Raw genomic sequence first — 20,850 nt, forward strand, 5'->3', positions numbered from 1 at the left:
TGTTAGTGGTGGTGAAGGGCTGAACATAACGGACCCGTGTTTTGTAAGCTAAGTAACTTTTTTCTGAGTAATAACTTATTTTTCATAGACCGCGCCGTGTGAGGGCTTCATCTTTTGAGAGAAACAAGTGAACTTTTTGATCACCTGGTATTTTATTTTTTAACAAGGATGTACAAACAAACCATCAGGAAAGATTTATGTTTTTTTTATGGCATTCACTGTACTGTAGAATCGAATTGCAGCACAGGAGTCCTGGGTTCAAATCACCAAGGACAACATCTGCAAGGAGTTTGTATGTTTTCTCTGTGTTTGTGTGGGTTTCCTCTGGGTTCTCCGGCTTCCTCCCACATTCCAAAGACATACTGATAGGGAATTTAGATTGTGAGCCCCTTCGGGGACAGCGATGATAATGTGTGCAAAACTGTAAAGCGCTGTGGAATAAGTTAGCGTTATGTAAAAATAAAGATTATTATTATACTAGATGGTGGCCCGATTCTAACGCATCAGGTATTCTAGAATATGTATGTAGTTTATTTATGAAGTTTTCAGAATAATGCAATTTATACACAGGGTTCGGCCGGTCGGCTGCGACCAATTAGCGAAGCGTGGTCCAAATTCCGCGCCAATTCGTGGGCGGACTGCGCCTGTTGCTGATTGGTCACGCCCGGCCATGAACAATCAGTGAAGCCAGGGCCGGCTCCAGGTTTTTGAGGGCCCCGGGTGAAAGAGTCTCAGTGGGCCCTCCTCTTTAACACATACCACAATTCATGATGCACAGATACAGCAGAGAAATATAGCACAGCCAAGTAGCGTATAACACAGCCCACGTAGTAGATAGCACAGCCACGTAGTATATAAAACAGCCACGTAGTATATAACACAGCCCACGTAGTAAATAGCAGACAAGTAATATATTGCCCAGCCACATAGTATATAGAACAGCCACGTAGTATATATATCACAGCCACGTAGTATATATCAAAGCCACGTAGTATATAGCATAGCCACGTAGTATATAGCATAGCCACGTAGTATATAGCACAGCCCACGCAGTATATAGCACAGCCCACGCAGTATATAGCACAGCAACGTAGTATATTGCCCAGCCACATAGTATATAGCACAGCACACATAGTATATTGCCCAGCCATGTAGTATATAGCACAGGCCACGTAGTAAATAGCAGACACGTAGTATATAGCAGAGCCACGTAGTATATAGCACAGTCACGTAGTATATTGCCCAGCCACATACCATATTGCCCAGTCATGTAGTATATAGCGCAGCCACGTAGCATTTAGTGCATCCACGTAGTATATAGCACAGGCCACGTAGTATATTGCCCAGCCACGTAGTATATTGCCCAGCCACGTAGTATATTGCCCAGCCACGTAGTATATTGCCCAGCCACGTAGTATATTGCCCAGCCACGTAGTATATTGCCCAGTCCATATAGTATTTAGCGAGATGTAGTATATTAACACCTATATATCGCTACTCAATAACTATAACGCCAAGCAATATCAATCTATAACACCAAAGAAGCACTAGGCGACACTAATAAAAAATGTATACATTTTATTCATAAGCAAATGTAAAAATATATAAAGATCAAATATAAAATCAGGGAAAACAAACAAAATGCAGGAGCAACCAATAGGTATGGCTGGAAATAAGTGGTAATAGTCCATGTAGCGTTACCTTCACCGTAACAATATTATTATCAATAAATTTAACCATACATTCAAGAAAAACCATAAGAAAGCAGTTACCACACCACCCGACGCTGCAGCTGTCAGTGAAAAATGCACCCAAAAATAGTGCATATGTATCATAAAGGTAAGTCAGTAATTTAGCATAGGTGTGCAAATCACAGCATAAAATCGTATATATCTAGGTTTTTAGGAGTGCAAAATCACTGTGAGCGGCAGCATCAGGGGGTGTACAACAGTACACACAAAACATACCAGATGGAAGGAACGTATTTACCTAATGTAGACCACCAGCCAGGGACCCACGACACCCAGACACCCCTGGACGAAGCTTTCTCAGCGAAACGCGCGTCGGGTGTCGTGGGTCCCTGGCTGGTGGTCTACATTAGGTAAATACATTCCTTCCATCTGGTATGTTTTGTGTGTACTGTTGTACACCCCCTGATGCTGCCGCTCACAGTGATTTTGCACTCCTAAAAACCTAGATATATACGATTTTATGCTGTGATTTGCACACCTATGCTAAATTACTGACTTACCTTTATGATACATATGCACTATTTTTGGGTGCATTTTTCACTGACAGCTGCAGCGTCGGGTGGTGTGGTAACTGCTTTCTTATGATTTTTCTTGAATGTATGGTTAAATTTATTGATAATAATATTGTTACGGTGAAGGTAACGCTACATGGACTATTACCACTTATTTCCAGCCATACCTATTGGTTGCTCCTGCATTTTGTTTGGTTTTCCCTGATTTTATATTTGATCTTTATATATTTTTACATTTGCTTATGAATAAAATTTATACATTTTTTATTAGTGTCACCTAGTGCTTCTTTGGTGTTATAGAGATGTAGTATATAACACATCGATCGCACGCAGTATCTAACACAACCCACGTAGTATCTAGCAATGTGGGCACCATATCTCTGTTAAAAAAAAGAATTAAAATAAAAAATAGTTATATACTCCCCTTCCGTCGGCCCCCGGATCCAGCCGAAGCGTTTACCGATGATCCTCGCGACGCTCTGGCCCCAAGAGTGCATTGTGGTCTTGCGAGATGATGGCGTAGCGGTCTTGCGAGACCGCTACGTCATCATCTCGCGAGACCGCAATGCATGGACCAGTCACTAGAGCGTCGCAAGGAGCGGGAAAGGCCTGGGCTGGATCCAGAAGGTGAGTATATAATGATTTTTTATTTTTTTATTATTTTTAACATTAGATCTCGCGCCAATGTCGCTGATTGGTCACGCCGGCTGGGCGCGAACAATCAAGAGAAGTGGGATTTAAATCCCGCGGCAATGTCGCAGATTGGTCATGCCAATCTCGCGAAACCGCTACGTCATCATCTCGCGAGACCACAGTCCATGGACCCGAGCGTCGCGAGGAGTGAGAAAGGCCTGGGCTGGATCCGCGGGGGGGGGGGGGGGGGCTGACAGAAGATCTTTTTACTATTAGATCTTTTTACTTTTGATGCTGCATAGGCAGCATCAATAGTAAAAAGTTGGTCACACAGGGTTAATAGCAGCGTTAACGGAGTGCGTTACACCGCGGCATAACGCGGTCTGTTAACGCTGCCATTGACCCTGTGTGAGCGCTGACTGGAGGGGAGTATGGAGCGGGCACTGACTGTGGGGAGTAAGGAGCGGTCATTTTGCCGCCTTACTGTGCCTGTCGCTGATTGGTCGTGGCTGTTTTGCCGTGACCAATCAGCGACTTGGGATTTCCGTTACAGACAGACAGAAAGACAGACGGAAGTGACCCTTAGACAATTATATAGTAGATTGTTTTTTTGTTTTACATAAGAAAAATCACTTTTCTAATCATCATATTTCGAGAACCATATACTTACATTATTCTGTTTGGAGAGCTAGATGTGGGTTGGTTTTTGTGGGAAGAGCAGTATTTTACTGATAATATTTTGGGTTTCTGGCATTTTCTTTTTTTCAACTTTGTAGTATGGGTTTTTGTGGAGACAGCAATGCTAAATGTGTCTTTTTTGCAGTGGTTTTATCCCCTGCCTCCCCCCCAAATAAACGATTTTTCATGTGTAAGACAGGGGTTTTGTGACTGTTATGCAGACCCCACCTCCGAGAGGATACATTAGGCCTTTGAACCGGACTCAGAGGCCATTGGCTAGCTTCTGGTTGCCATAGCAGCCCTCAGCACCCTAGTCATATTGCAGAGGTGCTGATGGGCTAACGGAGCGCAATCTCCGACTGTGAAACACCTCAGACGTGTGGTCAGTTTTTATCTTGGCATCTGATGATCTGCTGGGAGAAGATCTAGTTTTGGTTCCAGCAGATGCAGTGGGGGAGGGGGTTCGGCTGGGTGTTATAGCAGACTCCTAATGTGGCTAGCACAGACCCAGCGGCTGTTCCCACACAATCCCTGGGATATACATGTACATCCTGAAACGGGACGTGGTTAATATACCGGTACTCATATCGCCTATTTACAATCTGTACTCCAATGATTTAATTAATATGGAACCTGCTGAACGAGAACGATATTCTACTACACATTGCTGTGAACCCATTGGATAAAACACAGCTCTTAGAATGACCCTTACACAAATAGGCGCCCTACCAACTAAGCTGCTCATCAGATCGAGGAGCCCAACAGACACCTCATCGCTTGTCACCCCAAGATCCAACTCTCTCACAATCATTCACACTCATGAATTGTCCAAGTGACAAGCTTACTTACCTGCCGGATAGACATAGTGCAAAGTATGTAGAGGAAAATAAATGAGCAGTCAGTATAATCCTCTCCCAATAGGTTCCTGTGTGATAGCCCTTGAATGTAGGACAGGGGAACAAAGGGTAATTTTGCCACAACACGACCATCAAAACTGAAAAGAAACAGAACACATTGCACAAAAGTTACAAAATATTGTAGACATACCAGGGGATTCACCTGAAATACAGGTCCTGTAGTATTTTATAGGTAAATGTGTCATTAAGTTGGACTCCCTCTAACATTTTTACATACATATGTAGCCCAGTAAAAAACTAATCGGTACCTTTATTCTGCAAATCCAACTATGTAAATGAGGTTTTAAGTGCTATGGGTGGGAGAGGGCACTTATCATTAACTTGAAGAGAGTTTAGTTATTATTGATACCTCCCTCATTCTGATTACAAGCAGAAGGGGGTGAGGAGAGCTGACCCCAGTTTCATTACAAACACACACCAGCAGTTCTCAGGGCACTGTCAATGTGGGGGGAGAGAGGAGGAAGGCAGAGCTGACACTGCTGTGAGAGCTGCAGTGGAGATGTGTTAGTAATGACATTCAGATCTGCTCTTCGCACTCCCTCTCCTTGTAATCAGAGGGAGGGATGAGCCAAGAACATTAACTCCTTAGTGACCCAGCCAATTTTGACCTTAAATAGGTTATCCTCTACTAGGACAACCTATTGTTAAACTAAATGTTATGCCCCGATAAAAATAATAAAGCCTATACTCACCTTCCATGCCAGCTCCGTTCCCTCAGTATTGTTACTTGCGGTCCCAGGGCTGTGATTTTGTGGAATGACACGTGATGCTCGCCACCCAATCAGCGCTGCGGTCAAACTAAACATGTGCAGGAAGTCCAGGCTACAGCTGCAGCCCTGACTTCCTCTTCATGTTCAGTTCGTACGACGGCGGAGACAATCACGCCAGCGATGATTGGGCGCCAGGATTACGTGTCACAACACCACATCACAGTCCTGAACAGAGCGAGTTCTCACCCCACGTGAACAGCACCAAAGGAGAGTATAAGTTTTACTATTTTATCAGGGCCGAACATTTAGTTTAAGAAGGGGTAGTCCTAGTAGTGGACAACCCTTCAATGACAAAGCCAAATTTTACAATTCTGAGCAGTGTCACTTTATGTGGTTATTACTCTAGAACACTTCACCCTATCCCACTGATTCAGATTCATTTTTTGTGACATATTGTACTTCATGACAGTGGTAACATTTCTTTGATAATACTTGCGTTTATTTATGGGAAAAAAAACTGAAAATTGCAAAAAAAATTACCAATTTTCCAACTTTTAACTTTGTGCCCTTAAATCAGAGAGTTGTGTCACACAAAATAGTTAATACAAAACATCTCCCACGTGTCAACGTTCTATCAGCACAATTTTGGAAGCAATATTTTTTTCTTAGTTAGGAAAATAGAAGGATTAAAATTTGACCAGCAATTTCTTTCCCATTTTTCCAACAAAATGTAAAAACTTTTTTTTTATTTAGGGACCACATTACATTTGCAGTGACTTTGAGGGGTCTAAATGTAAGAAAATACCCAAAAGTGACACCACTCTAAAATCTGCACCCTTTAAGGTGCTCAAAACCACATTCAAGAAGGTTATTAGCCTTTCAGCTGCTACAGAAAATTTTTTTACCTTTTTTCACAAAAAAATTACTGTAGACCCAAACTTTTTTATTTTCACAAGAGTAAAAGAGAAAATTGACCACAAAATTTGATGTGCAATTTCACCCGAGTATTAAGATACCCCATGTTTTGAAATATGTATTTGTATGGATGTATGACCAGCAGTAATTGATCCTTGACCACAAGATCCATTAAGTCTCCAAAACTGTTAACAGAAAGTCCCCTGAATCCATTGGTGGAACGTGATCCTCAAGATGCTCACGACATCTGCTTAGCTGTCAGTTGATCCACGTTGTAGGTTCCGGAACTTTCTCCGATACTCTTCTGGGGTTAGGTTGTATTTCCTGATCAGGGCCTCTTTTATGGCCTCATAGTTCGCATCTAGCTCTGGTGGGAGGCCAGCAAAAACTTCCAGTGCTTTGCTTCTCAACCCTGGAGTTAGATACTGTGCCCACTAATCACAAGGTAGATGGTATTGCCGGCAGGTTTTTTCAAACCCTGTAGGAAAGTATCTAAGTCCGTATCCTTCTCCATCACAGCGAAGTTTTCCAAACATGGTCTCCTTGGGTTTATCTCCTGGGAGGGGGTTAGATGAGGACTGTTACCCCTTTCTATTTGAGCCATCTGAAACTTGAAAGCTCTCTCCTCCCGGCGTTCTGCAGCAGCAACCTGGCGTTCTGCAGCCTCTCTCTCAGCCTGTCGGTACTGGAGAATAAGCTGCAGGCGCAGATTGGAATCACTTGTACCCAGCTGTTGTAAGTCCATTTGTACAGTCCATAGGCTCCTCAGCACTGGCATTACTGGCACCTCCATCAGGTATCTCTCCTGCAAGTGCTGGCAGCGCTGGGCCTCTCCGAGGTGGACTCTCTCCTTGCCCAGATGCTTCAGTACTTTGCTATATGTCCTGCTCGACCAAGGCGCGTATCAGCAGTTCCTTGGATTTGTCGGCTGTCTCTATTCCTCTCTGCTCACAGAGGTTGATCAGAGGCTCTTTTCTCTGCTTCTTGTACAGGGCTGCCATATTAGTGAACAGCCTTTTGAAAAATAAAAGATAGAAAAGAAAAAAGGGAGAGGGAAACTGTTTGCAAGTATGTGTAAGTAAGCACTGAGTTGAACCTTGTAGAACTGGTGCACTCCTTGCAAGGATACCAATTCTTTAGTGCAGGGAATAATTGTTTAAACCATGCACTACTAGAAACAAATTATATCCCACCGTTATACCACCAATTTGTCACGTACCCGCTTTTCAGCACGTGACTTGGGGTTGCACCTGCAAGGGTTAATCTATCTCCTCTCACTCAGTCCAGCATTCAACCTCTGTCCTATGCTGTAGTGGGAGCATAAATCACACCCCGACACATACCACGCACACCACTTCACGCACGCTGCCACCACTCACCGAACACACGGGCAAAGAGTCCCGGAAATATTACTACCACCGTCTGCCAATCACCAGGATTACACACTCTAAGGCTATGGATTCTTTAGAGCATACAAGGTCCAAACTTACTAAAGTTTTAAGCTTTAATAGAAAAGGTACAGTGCTTACAATAAAAGGATATAAAAATATGGGAATAAAAAGTGACAAATAAGCAAAATAGTTATAAAATAAAAGGAAACAGAAATATCTATACTTTGTAGTCTGGCATTCTGCTCCCTGAGAGGGGGATGAATATGGAATGGCTCAGCTTGGATGTCCCTCATCAGTCTGTGAACATCTTTCTTTCTGTAAAGGCCTAATTTATAGATTTAACCTGGAGATATATATATATCAGATTTCTAGAACAGCCTCTCAGGTTATTATTCTAATTCCTGGTTTGTGACTGGACTATGGTTACCTTGCCAATGAGTACGGTATATTATTTTTCTTCGAACTCTGTTTGTATACTTTTCTTTCTCATAGTAAATAGATAGTGTCAGGCTGCAATTTGGCATCTTCCCGTCAAAGGCACTAGGCGGTGTGAAATGTTTCCAATTCAGTGTGTGTTCTCAGGAAGGCCCCCTGGAGGGGGTCAGGGACCATGAAACGGTCTTATCAGGATAACATTGGTTGTGACCTTTGTGAAGAGCTGCAGCCTGGGAACATTTGCTATCCCCTTTGTGAGATCTGCAGCCTAGAACAGATAATCTTTAATAATTTTATTTTTATATAGCGCTAACATATTCCGCAGCGCTTTACAGTTTGCACACATTATCATCGCTGTCCCCGATGGGGCTCACAATCTAAATTCCCCATCAGTATGTCTTTGAAATGTGGGAGGAAACCGGAGAACCCGGATGAAACCCACGCAAACACAGAGAACATACAAACTCTTTGCAGATGTTGTCCAGGGTGGGATTAGAACCCAGGACTCCAGCGCTGCAAGGCTGCAGTGCTATCCACTGAGCCGTTAATTACTGCTGGTCATACATCCATACAAATACATATTTCACTACACCCCATATGTGGGGAAATCCACTGTATGGGCGCACGGCAGAGCTTGGAAGGGAAGGAGCACTGACTTTTTGAATGCAAAATTGGCTGAAATCAAGAGCGGACACCATGTTGTGTTTGGAGTGCCCTCGATGTACCTAAGCAGTGGAAAACCTTCACAAGTGATCCCAAGTTGGAAACCACACCCCTAAAGGATTTTATCCACGTGTATATCGTGAGTATTTTCACAACACAATTGGATAACATTAGATAGTCATACTGAATATGTTGTTTTTAGTGTTGAGTTAAAGTGCTCACTACTACAGTTTGCATCAGGTATGCACCGAATATATAGGGTGCTCAAGTGACATGTTCAAGTCCGAGTCCCTGCCCCGCATGTTTGCAGCTGTTATCCCAAAAAAACATGCTCGGTGCATACCCAAGCACCTGATGCAAACTCGAGTAGCGAGCACTTGTGCTGAACACTAGCCATCATATCGTCATTTTTTTTTTTTGCTATTGAAAAAAAAGAAAAAAACAATTCTAGCTCCAACCCTAACTCCAGCCCTAACACAACCCTAACAATAACTGCAACCCTAACCACAACCCTTACTCTAACACAATCCTAACCCCAACACTAACTTGAAAAAAATGCAAAAAAAATTTTCATTTTTTGTACTTTATAACTTTTATCTAACTAAGAGGTGATATATACCGTCACCACTATAGAGTGAAACTTTAATAACACACTTACCCTCAGTGTGCAGGAAATCCAGTGAATAATTACGGGGGGGCATGCAGGTGCTGTCGTGGACTCCGTAAAATCCTATTACCGGTACGTAATAACCGGTTTTCCTATCACCACGACATCACCCACCGAGAGACTTTCAGAGACTATCACCTGGGAGGGACCACAGCACTAAGTACTGAACGCCAGAAGTCTAAACTGGATGTGGATGAGAGATCAAGACGGTAGTGTCTATAAAAGGTGGAAGGTGATGACCATGTTGCCGCCTTACAAATCGATTCAATGGAGACTTCCTCCTTTCTCAGTCCATGAAGATACCATGGCTCATGCGGAGTGTGCCTTAATTTCTTCTGGCGGAGACTCCCCTTTGGTCGAACAGGCCAGAGTAATCGCATCCCTTATCCACCGAGCAATAGTGTTCTTTGTGACGCTCAAACCCTTTGACCCTGAAAGGAGAAAAACAGCGTCCTACTCTGTCTCCAAGTCCGAGTCCTTTCCAAGTACTCTAGCACCGCTCTTAACATCCAGAGTATGGAATCTTCGCTCTTCTAGTGTAGCAGGGTTTTCATAAAAAGATGGTAAAAATATCTCCTGGCTCCTATGAAATTTAGAAGCAACTTTAAGTAAATACGCTGGGTCATGTTTTAAAACTAACTTGTCCTGATAGACTTTCAAGAAAGGAGCATCCACTGACAATGCCTGAATATCACTGACCCGCCTTGCGGAAGTTAAGGCTATTAACAAGGCGGTTTTAAGGATCAGAATCTTAGCTGAGGTTGAGTCTAAGAGTTCGAAGGGGGGATTCAGCTATCAGGTGACCATACATGCAATCCCCATTGAAGCTGAGAATTGTGTCTCAGCAGGGTACCGGTTCCGGAGGCGGAGATCCAGCGTACGACATAGGGGTCCTAGATGGCGGATGCCCCCATCCACTCCGGCTATCAGTGGTCCCGCTACCACTGCAGCGACCGCTGCCCTTGCCTTTTTTCCGCTGGTCAGGCGACACCACTACCGGTGGCAAGTGCTACTCCCCGTCCACAGAAGACATACTTGCAGCATGTTGTCTGCTGCACGCCGCCGGCATAAGAAAGCCCGGCCCTGCCTCCTGTGACGCACCTCCCCGGTCTCTCCCGGAAGTAGATCCATCACTTCCGGGTCACAGGCGCTTCTCTCCTCCACCTGCCACCACCGCACCCAACATCTATGTGCGGCGCTGGCCGGCTCTCCGGATAGACGCAGGAAGCCTCACTTCCCCCTGCGCCGCACACGCACGACCCAGGGCGGCCTCACCTAGACCCCAAGTTCACGACATCCCGGTCAGACGAGGAGGGGTCTGCATGCAGAACACCCTCAACGCTGCTTCCGGCGCCCCAGGCTCTGCCGCTCTCTACGGCCGCTGCACAGAGGTTGATTGGACCCGGGTAAGCTTCTGCCGGTTCCCACCAGGACAGGAACTCAACAGAGGAGTGGAGGGGGACCACCACCCATTTTAATCTGTAGGTTCTGTCGTGCTGATAGGAATATCATAGCTTATGACGGGCCCTGTAGAGCTGAATAGCAGTGCTACTCATTTCTATAACAGGACAGAAAAGAGAATCCTGGAGCTAGAGGGGATAACAAAACAAGAGAAAAAGCTTGCCAAGATTTCACAAATGGTAAAAACGGAGCAAGGAGAAATGTTGGAAACGGGGGCTCAATTTGTTGGCTTACCCTAGGAACTGAAGGCCATCACTGCTGGCAATGGTAAAGGGATGACTGGAGACCCACTGAAGATGGGGCAGGGTTAGCAATCTTGATTTAAAAGTAGGGAGAAGGAACAGGCTGTGCTGTTAAAGAGCTAAGATCGATAGGAAGGAAAAAGAACGCTTCCACTTGTGGCCCACATAAACAGGGTAACCTGTGGCACCACGAAAGCAGGTACTGAGCCCTCTAAAAGAGAGACAGGTACACATTGAGAATGCAGAGTTATACTTACCTGCTTTTTAGAAAAGGAAGGAGACTGATTTTTTTTTTTTTTTAATAGTTTTCCGAGTAGCAAAAGTAAGAATCTCTGATCATCATTCGATTTTGTTCACACTTGAGGCATAAAGGCTTGTGTGAAATCATACACCAACAGGAAAACTAACTGCAAACACGCTTCCTGACAAACAATTGCTCCATTAACTTCTAATGATGCAAATCCCTTCCTAAACATTAAACTAGTTCCTGCACAGAAGAGCCGAGAGCAGCTTCCCCCACTTGAAAGTTACATTAGCCTACCTCATGTCACCCTCTGTATATTCTAAGTCAGTACATAAAGGGAACCTGGCAGGTTTGTCCCATGAGGTAAGGCCAGTACCTCAAAGCACTCAAATACAGCATTCTAATATGCTGTATATATGTCCCAATCCAGCCTCAAAACAAGGAAAAGCTTTTATTATACTATATATTATACCAGGCGGTGCAGTTGGAAGGGTGTCGCTGGTCTTGGTCCGCTTTCTCCTCTCTTATGATGCAGTCTTCCTTCACTGCTTCGTGTTGATGACGTGACCTATGCCATACATTGTCCAGCATTGCGCTCCTGCGCAGGCGTACGTCTCTCTGGACTACTGAAGTACTGCAGTGCGAGTGCGCCGGGTTGTTTTTGCCTGGCATGCGCACTGCAGTATTTTGCTCTGCTTTCGACAGTGCAGAGAGAAGTACGCATGTGCAGGAGCGTGATGTGGGACCCTGTGTGGATGATGTAGGAAGAATAGAGTATAGTAAAAACTCTTCATTGTCTTGCAGGCCGGATTTTGGGCAAATATACAGCATATTAGAATGCTGTATATGAGGGCTTTCAGGTATTGGCATTACCACATATAGAACAAACCTGGTGACAGGTTCCCTTTAAATTGCCTTTACAACTGACATGACCATGCTCCAAAATAAGAAAGGGACTAGGCTTTCCTAGTAGAAATTGTGCATTACCACCAGTCAGACAGCACTAGCACAACCCAAAGATTTCAGTCTTCAATTTCAACCACTATATCTACAATTTTTAAAAGCAAATCGATTCTTGTCTATCACTCTATGCTCACTTTTGGGATTAGATGTATATAGAAAAAATACACAGCTTTAGCCAGTTTATTGTGTATATTCCACCAGATAAAAAAAAAATACACCATTAGTATACAACCATCAAGAAATGGCACACAAATTACCTTATGTAAGGACAATAGACGATTTTGTGCACATATCTGCCTCTATACAATCTTTTGATGCAAATATACAGTTATATGAAAAAGATTGGGCACCCCTATTAAAGGGAAGGTGCCACCAGTTGTTTTTTTTGTGAAATTAAACTTAAAATAGTAATTAAAATGTATTAATGCAATGTTTGCAAACATTTCTATATGAAAAATTTTATATATTTTTCTACAAATGTACATATTTACCACTAGGGGGAGCATTTTCCATTTTAGACCTCAAGCAGCTATAGTAAGATTTACCAGCAGCAAAATTGGGGCAGTAACTGCTGACGTCACCATTTCCCTCCCCTTTTGGGTGGTCTAATATCCCTGGGGCAGAATGAAGAGCAGCATCACAGGGCAGAGCCATTTTGTGTGTGACTGCCCTGTGACCTGCTATCACCAGCAGTTACTGCATCAGAGGCACAGCTTGTTTACAGAGGAGCAGAACACAGTGGGCTCAGCAGCATTTTTTGTGAATAACATTCTTGCCATCCCCCTTCCCCCACCTTAATCCCTGTCCTGTCAGCTGCCCTGCTCTCTCTCTCCAGGTGTCAGCTCCCTCTCTGCAGGCTGTGAGTGCAGCTTACCGGAGATCACAGGGACTGTGTGTGAGGGGGAGGCAGAGACACAGCAGGAGAAGCACACAGGGCAGCATGTGAGGAGCAGAGGATGTGCCTGCCTGGAGTACAGAGGAGCAGTGAGGGCTTCTTCTGTCCTGCCATAGAGAGCACAGGGCTATAATAAAATGGCAGCCAGTCACACCTACAGCAGTGAGTTGTGCAGCCCACAGAGGCGTGCCCAGCTCACTGCTAATGTTGCTGCAATGTTAGAGATAGGCGATAATAGACCGACGCTGACCCTATGTCCATGGGGTGCCGTAATCTGACACTGATAGTGCCCTGCTACTGCTGCAAAACCAATATGTCAGCCCCCAGTGCATTCTTTAAACTCATATAACACATGAAATCTGTTTCACATGCATTTCAAACTTGCTTATAGCAGCATGTTATGCTACATTACAGTGATTTATTAATGACCTACAAACGCGGTACCTTCCCTTTAATCTTAAGCTTAATGTTTTATAAAAATAGTTTTTTGCAACAGCTATTTCATTTTCATATATCTAATAACTGTTGGACACAGTAATGTTTCTGCCTTGAAATGAGGTTTATTGTACTAACAGAAAATGTGCAATCTGCATTCAAACAAAATTTGACAGGTGCATAAGTATGGGCACCCTTATCATTTTCTTGTTTTAAATACTCCTACCTACTTTTTACTGACTTACTAAAGCACTTTTTTTGGTTTTCTAACCTCATTGAGTTTTGAACTTCATAGCCAAGTGTATGCAATCATGAGAAAAGCTACTTAAAGTGGCCACTTGCAAGTTGTTCTCCTGTTTGAATCTCCTCTGAAGAGTGGCATCATGGGCTCCTCAAAACTGTCTAGTGATCTGAAAACAAAGATTATTCAACATAGTTGTTCAGGGGAAGAATACAAAAAGCTGTCTCAGAGATTTAACCTGTCAATTTCCACTGTGAGGAACATAGTAAAGAAATGGAAGAACACAGGTACAGTTCTTGTTAAGGCCAGAAGTGGCAGGCCAAGAAAAACATCAGAAAGGCAGAGAAGAATGGTGAGATCAGTCAAGGACAATCCTCAGACCACCACCAGAGAGCTGCAGCATCAACTTGCTGCAGATGGTGTCACAGTGCATCGGTCAACTATACAACGCACTTTGCACAAGGAGAAGCTGTATGGGAGAGTGATGCAAAAGAAGCAGTTTCTGCAAGCACGCCACAAACAGATTCGGCTGAGGTATGCAAAAGCACATTTGGAGAAGCCAATTTCTTTTTGGAAGAGGGTCCTGTGGACTGATGAAACCAAGATTGAGTTGTTTGGTCATACAAAAAGGTGTTATGCATGGCGGGCAAAAAACACAGCATTCCAAGAAAAACACTTGCTACCCACAGTAAAATTTGGTGGAGGTTCCATCATGCTTTGGGGCTGTGTGGCCAATGCCGCCACCAGGAATCTTGTTAAAGTTGAGGGACGCATGGATTCCTCTCAGTATCAGCAGATTCTTGACAATAATGCTCATGAATCAGTGACAAAGTTGAAGTTACGCAGGGGATGGATCTTTCAGCAAGACAATGATCCAAAACACCGCTCCAAATCTACTCAGGCATTCATGCAGAGGAACAATTACACTGTTCTGGAATGGCAATCCCAGTCCCCAGACCTGAATATCATTGAACTTCTGTGGGATCATTTGAAGAGGGCTGTCCATGCTCGGCGACCATCAAACTTAACTGGACTGGAATTGTTTTGTAAAGAGGAATGGTCAAAAATACCTTCATCCAGGAACTCATTAAAAACTACAGGAAGCGACTGGAGGCTGTTATTTTTGCAAAAGGAGGATCTACTAAACATTAATCTCACTTTTCTGGTGGGGTGCCCATACTTATGCACCTGTCAAATTTTGTTTGAATGCAGATTGCACATTTTCTGTTAGTACAATAAACCTCATTTCAAGGCAGAAACATTACTGTGTCCAACAGTTATTAGATATATGAAACTGAAATATCTGTTGCCAAAAAAACAATTTTTATAAAACATTAAGCTTAAGATTAATAGGGGTGCCCAAACTTTTTCATATAACTGTACATCTGATGAAGGCTGAGTGGTAGAAACAGTTCTTTACAAATATGAAAACTGAAGATGTATTTATATTTCTGTTTCAAGAATTTAAGAAACGTTCTAGAATAAAGTGTTGTAATGAATGACATAACTTACATAGAATTGAACATCCCCATTAGAGCTGTAAAGCAAAATCCAATGGCAAACATGGACTTCATTCGGACCTAGGAGACAGCAAAGAAATCTTACAAAGCCAGTAATAACATTGGTAGTGGTGTTGTACAAGAAGAGACAATAGAATACTCGCAGATATATAGGAAGGTATACTTAATATGCACTGTGTATGTATAATTGCTCACTTTGCCTTTCTACCCAGTTATTTCATCTCTTTTCCATTAGGTCTATGACATCATGTGATTAAAAACAGTTTAACAGAATCCTTCTAAGCTCTATGTAGAAACAGGTAGTTCTTAGTCCCCCTCTTCAACTCCTGGCTCATGCTCCGACCCTCTCCCCTGCCAGGGACTTTGCAATGAGTAGAATTGTAGCTCTAATAATGACTCATGCAGGGAAAACACTTCCTGTTTCTATATAGAGCAGAAAAAAGAAAAGAATTCGCTACGTAGAAACAAGGCAAAATGAGGAACTGTAACCAGGGCTGACTTCCAACTCCACAGCACTGGTCACTACTGAGCAAGTGCATAAAGAGCAGCACAGATTCATCTCAACTACGACTGCACAGCACTGGTCACTACTGATTATGTACATAAAGTGCAGCACAGATTCATCTTACCTCCGACCCCACAGCACTGGTCACTACTGATTATGTACATAAAATGCAGCACAGATTCATCTCACTTCCGACCTCACAGCACTGGTCACTACTGAGCATGTACATAAAGTGCAGCACAGATTCATCTTACCTCCGACCCCACAGCACTGGTCACTACTGAGCATGTACATAAAGTGCAGCACAGATTCATCTCACTTCCGACCTCACAGCACTGGTCACTACTGAGCATGTACATAAAGTGCAGCACAGATTCATCTCACTTCCGACCTCACAGCACTGGTCACTACTGAGCATGTGCATAAAGTGCAGCACAGATTCATCTCATCTCCGACCCCACAGCACTGGTCACTACTGAGCATGTGCATAAAGTGCAGCACAGATTCATCTCACCTCCGACCCCACAGCACTGGTCACTACTGAGCATGTGCATAAAGTGCAGCACAGATTCATCTCATCTCCGACCCCACAGCACTGGTCACTACTGAGCATGTGAATAAAGTTCAGCACAGATTCATCTCATCTCCGACCCCACAGCCCTGGTCACTACTGAGCATGTGCATAAAGTGCAGCACAGATTCATCTCATCTCCGACCCCACAGCACTGGTCACTATTGATCATGTACATAAAATGCATAAAATGGGGGGGGGGGGGGGGGCAATCCTGGTAAAATCCTATCACAGAAAGAAAGTAGATGGATTTATTTATTGGGAACTATGGCTCCACAAGGTCTTGAATGAAACTCTGGGTTTTAATGCATTTCTATAATTAGGTTCCTATTTAAAAATGTCCCCGTCTTATTCTGGTTTTAACCCTGTCTTTGTATCTGTGTGTTGTATTATGTTGGTTTTTTTTTTTTTTTGTTTATCTATTTAATTGTTCAGTACCTACTTACCATGAAAGACGTTCCTTCTTTCCTATGGTTTGGATGGGATTTACCATGCTTGAATATTTATATGAATTCCTTGATTCTTCATCACACTAAATTCAACAGTCTTGTCGTTGCAGCAGTTTATAGGAATTTTGAAGTTGCATCTGCATCGCCCCCATTTTTAATTTATTTTAATTTATTCAATTCATATGCAATGTGTTCTTTGTGGTATTTATATAATTGTTTCATACAAATCCTTTCCCTCCCCCCACCTTCCCCTCCCCTTTTTTTTCCTCTCATTTGAGGGACTGAATTATATTTGTATTAATTAACTAAATTATTTATTATGTAATGTATGATGTATTAATTAGATATGTAAAAATCATGTGTGTATTTAACACTTTTATAGAGATTATCACTAGTTTAGTAATTTATTGATTTTATGAATTAATGAAAATTTATTTGTATTCTATTGTATTTATATATTTGATGTATATAATTATTAATTTATTGAGTTTTTGTAAAATTTGCATATCTGGTTTGGTGTAATGGGTACTATATTAATATTAACTTTATATATGTCTTCTCACATTAATACACTATTTTTACACAATTAGGGACACTTCCCCTTTAAATATAGTAAAAAATAGCACTACACACGTGTTTTTTTTAGTTAGGATTTAATATCAAGCTTACTTTTGTTAATAGATATCTGTAGTACATTGCATTATTTGGTTTGGTTTCATTAGCCAACATCATAAACCTCTTACCCACATTTCCCCTCTGAGTTCAATTACGGTATTTTCATTGATAAATCTCGGCGCCCGATGGACGCATGCGCAAATCAGGACAACCTTGTGACTTCCTGCTCCGCTCATCAAGGTGACGTATAACGGTTCACGCTTGCGTTCCAAGCGCGGAGAACAGGAAGTCCAAATATCGGCGCATGCACGGGAACAGGCCGGTAATGCTGTCATTGATATCAGCTGCATATGGGGGGATAAATAGGTGGGCGTAATACAGCGCACACACATGCTTCTATTTGAGGAAGCCAATATGGCAAAACGGCGCTGTCAGGGTGACCGAGGCATCCAGGTCAGGACTAACACTTGTAAGTAGGATGATATATGTTGATATGGGCAGTTATGTCTATTAAGGCACTATATGCACTGGGCACTTTATTGAGTATTCTTGCTACGAAAATTTACATCAATCCGCTCCTATGATGATAATTTATTTGGCATTATGCACTGTGATTAAGTATCATTCAAAGAGCAATATTTTATATAGCAGTGCTTCATGAAATATTAGATATTCCTTTTCCTATAGTCCTTGTCTACCTGGTTTACCCTCAGTAATTTTTGTGAAATGTCCTTGTCTTGTTTTATTTATGTCTAATAAACTGTTGGTTTTTAATAGTATGTTAGTTTGCCTATGCCTCTTTTTCCCTTGCAACATGCATGGTGGATTTAAGAAATAAATATAATAAGAGGGTAAAAATTTTGATGGGAGATTCTTTAATATACTGTACAGGTATTGCAAATGCAAGTGACTAGCCCTGCTCTTCTCAAATGTTATATTGTTTCAGCACATTAATTTTAGCATAGAGGATGCTCGATTTATCATCATTTAAAATCAAAATTATGTCCCTTTAATTTTAAATCACTACCTTGTCCTTAAAGAGAATTTGTCAAAAGGCCATGGCTATGCAATCTGACAGCACCATGAGCTATGGACCGAGACCCTGATTCCAGCGATGTATCACTTAGTTTACTGGGTGCAGCAGTTATGATGGAGTCACACTTTTCTCTGCTGCAGATCTAGCAGAGCTCAGGGGTTGAGTGCCGCATAACCCTGCTCACACGACTCATTGGCAGCTTTTTGTGTACATGGTCTAGTGACAGAGAGCTATTAGGCTACGTTCACATTAGCATTGCGTCGGGCGCAGCCGCGGCGACGCATGCGTCATGCGCCCCTATATTTAAAATGGGGGGCGCATGGACATGCGTTGCACTTGCGTTTTGTGACGCATGCGTCACTGTGGCGCATGCATCAGGGCGCAGAGGACACTGCATGATGCAGTTTTTTCTGCGCCAAAAACCATGCAAAAGTGGACACATGCGTCACAAAACGCTGCGTTGTGCATGCGTTTACATTTGCGTTGTGCGTTGTGTCGCCGACGCTGCACCGCACAATGCAAATGTGAATGTAGCCTTAATCAGTGCTGGGGGCATGGCTGGACTAGGAGGCAAGAGGCCAGTTGTCCTGTAGTGATAATCTCCTGCTGATAAAAAATGATTCTACTGAAACCGCAAAACACAGACCAATAAGGCTTCTTTCACACTTCCGTCGGTACGGAGCAGTCGCTAAGCGTCGGCGCGACGTACCGACGGACGTTGTGAAAATTCGGCACAACGTAGGCAGCGGATGCAGTTTTTCAACGCATCCGCTGCCCATTCTAAAGTCCCGGGGAGGAGGGGGCGGAGTTCCGGCTGTGCACGCGCGGTAGGAAATGCAGGACCCAACGTACGAAAAAACGTTCCCTTGAACTTTTTTTGTGATGACGGTCCACCAAAACACGACGCATGCAGTGCACGACGGACGCGACGTATGGCCATACATCGCGATCCGTCGGCAATACAAGTCTATGGGGAAAAAAACGCCTCCTGCGGGCACATTTGCAGGATGCGTTTTTTTCCCAAAACGACGCATTGCGACAGAGGCCAAACGACGCAAGTGTGAAAGTAGCCTTAGTGACATCACTGTAATTAGGGTTTCTGCTCCTGCTTTATGGTGCTCTGTGATTACATAGTAAAAACCTGGCGACAGATCCCCTTTAAAGGTGATGTTTCATGAAGCTGGTATATAACTGAAGAATTCAGTAGGCATCATTTACAATGCTCGTGCATTACAGTGGATTACAATTTAGACCAGGATGCTGTAAGTGCAAGTCACATAGTCGGACAAAGTAAAAAAAAAAAAAAATAGAAATATATTGTACTGATAAATTTCTAATTTTATGTAAAACTTATTGTGAAAATGTAAAATCTGGGGCTAAAGCTAAATTCAATTTTGGTGGTAAAAATGTAGTTGTTATTTTTTCTTCACTGCCCAATGGTATAAAATTCTGTGACACACTCGTGGTGTCAATATGATCACTGCACCCCTAGATGAATTCATTAAGAGGTGTAGTTCGTAAAATGGGGTCACTTATGAGGAGTTCTGCTGTTCTGGCACCTCAGGGGCTCTTCCAGTGGATCTTGGCACCCACTCATGCAGGGAAAAGTAAACCATAACTGTAAAATCTGCACTATAATATGGCACTCCTTCCCTTATGAGCTTGGCGCTCTGCCTGAAAAGTATTTCCCATCTGCATCTGCATGCATGGTATTGGTGTACTCAGGAGAAATTTTTACAACAGGTCCATTTTTTCCTATTAGCCCTTAGAAAAATTAAAAATCTGGGGCTTAAACAACAATTTAGTGGTAAAAATGTAATTTATTCTTTCTTTACCGCCCAATATTATAACATTTTGTGAGTAATATGTGGCCCCTGGCCATGGACGGATCATTACGTCAACTGTCAGTAAGGGGTTAAAGGCATGAATATTCAAAGTTGGAAAATTTTCCAAATTAAGTTTTTTTCACAAATAAAATACGGAAGAAATTTTACCACAATCATGATGTACAATATGTCACGAGAAAACAATGTCAGAATCATCGGGATCTGTTGAAGCGTTTCAGAGTTGTTACCTCAAAGTGACAGTGAATTGTAAAAATTAGCCTGTCATTAATGTGCAAACCACCTTCAGGGGTAAAGGGGTTAAAAAAAAAAGAAAATTTAGATTATACAGTAGTTTCTGGCAAACTGCCCTGCTAGCCCACCTGTCTCAAACAATTTTAGGTACATTTATGTTTATATCAGATTTACTAGAATTAAAATGCAATTAAATTCAGCCATGGAGTCAAATGAAGAGCATAAACCTACAGAGTTATATAAAACAGTGGCAAAGGCCGCAAACACAAAGAACACATTTGTTCAGAGCGGCCTATCACATTCAGTAATCAAAGTCATGTTAT

General features: G+C 42.7%; 1 protein-coding gene across 2 annotated transcripts in view; it reads right to left on the reverse strand.

The window, feature by feature from the left end:
• The window catches only part of TMCO1 (transmembrane and coiled-coil domains 1), a 79,957-nt gene that overhangs the window by 14,980 nt on the left and 44,127 nt on the right, over window positions 1-20,850 (reverse strand). For both annotated transcript variants that reach the window (XM_069737218.1, XM_069737219.1), the window contains 2 exons: window positions 15,266-15,333; window positions 4,424-4,568 (listed from right to left, as the gene is read on the reverse strand). In XM_069737218.1, the coding sequence (XP_069593319.1) occupies window positions 4,424-4,568; window positions 15,266-15,333 (213 nt within the window). The remainder of the gene's footprint in view (window positions 1-4,423; window positions 4,569-15,265; window positions 15,334-20,850) is intronic.

Source organism: Ranitomeya imitator, chromosome 8 (assembly GCF_032444005.1).
Source record: "Ranitomeya imitator isolate aRanImi1 chromosome 8, aRanImi1.pri, whole genome shotgun sequence".
In the NCBI taxonomy this organism is placed as follows: Eukaryota; Metazoa; Chordata; class Amphibia; order Anura; family Dendrobatidae; genus Ranitomeya; species Ranitomeya imitator.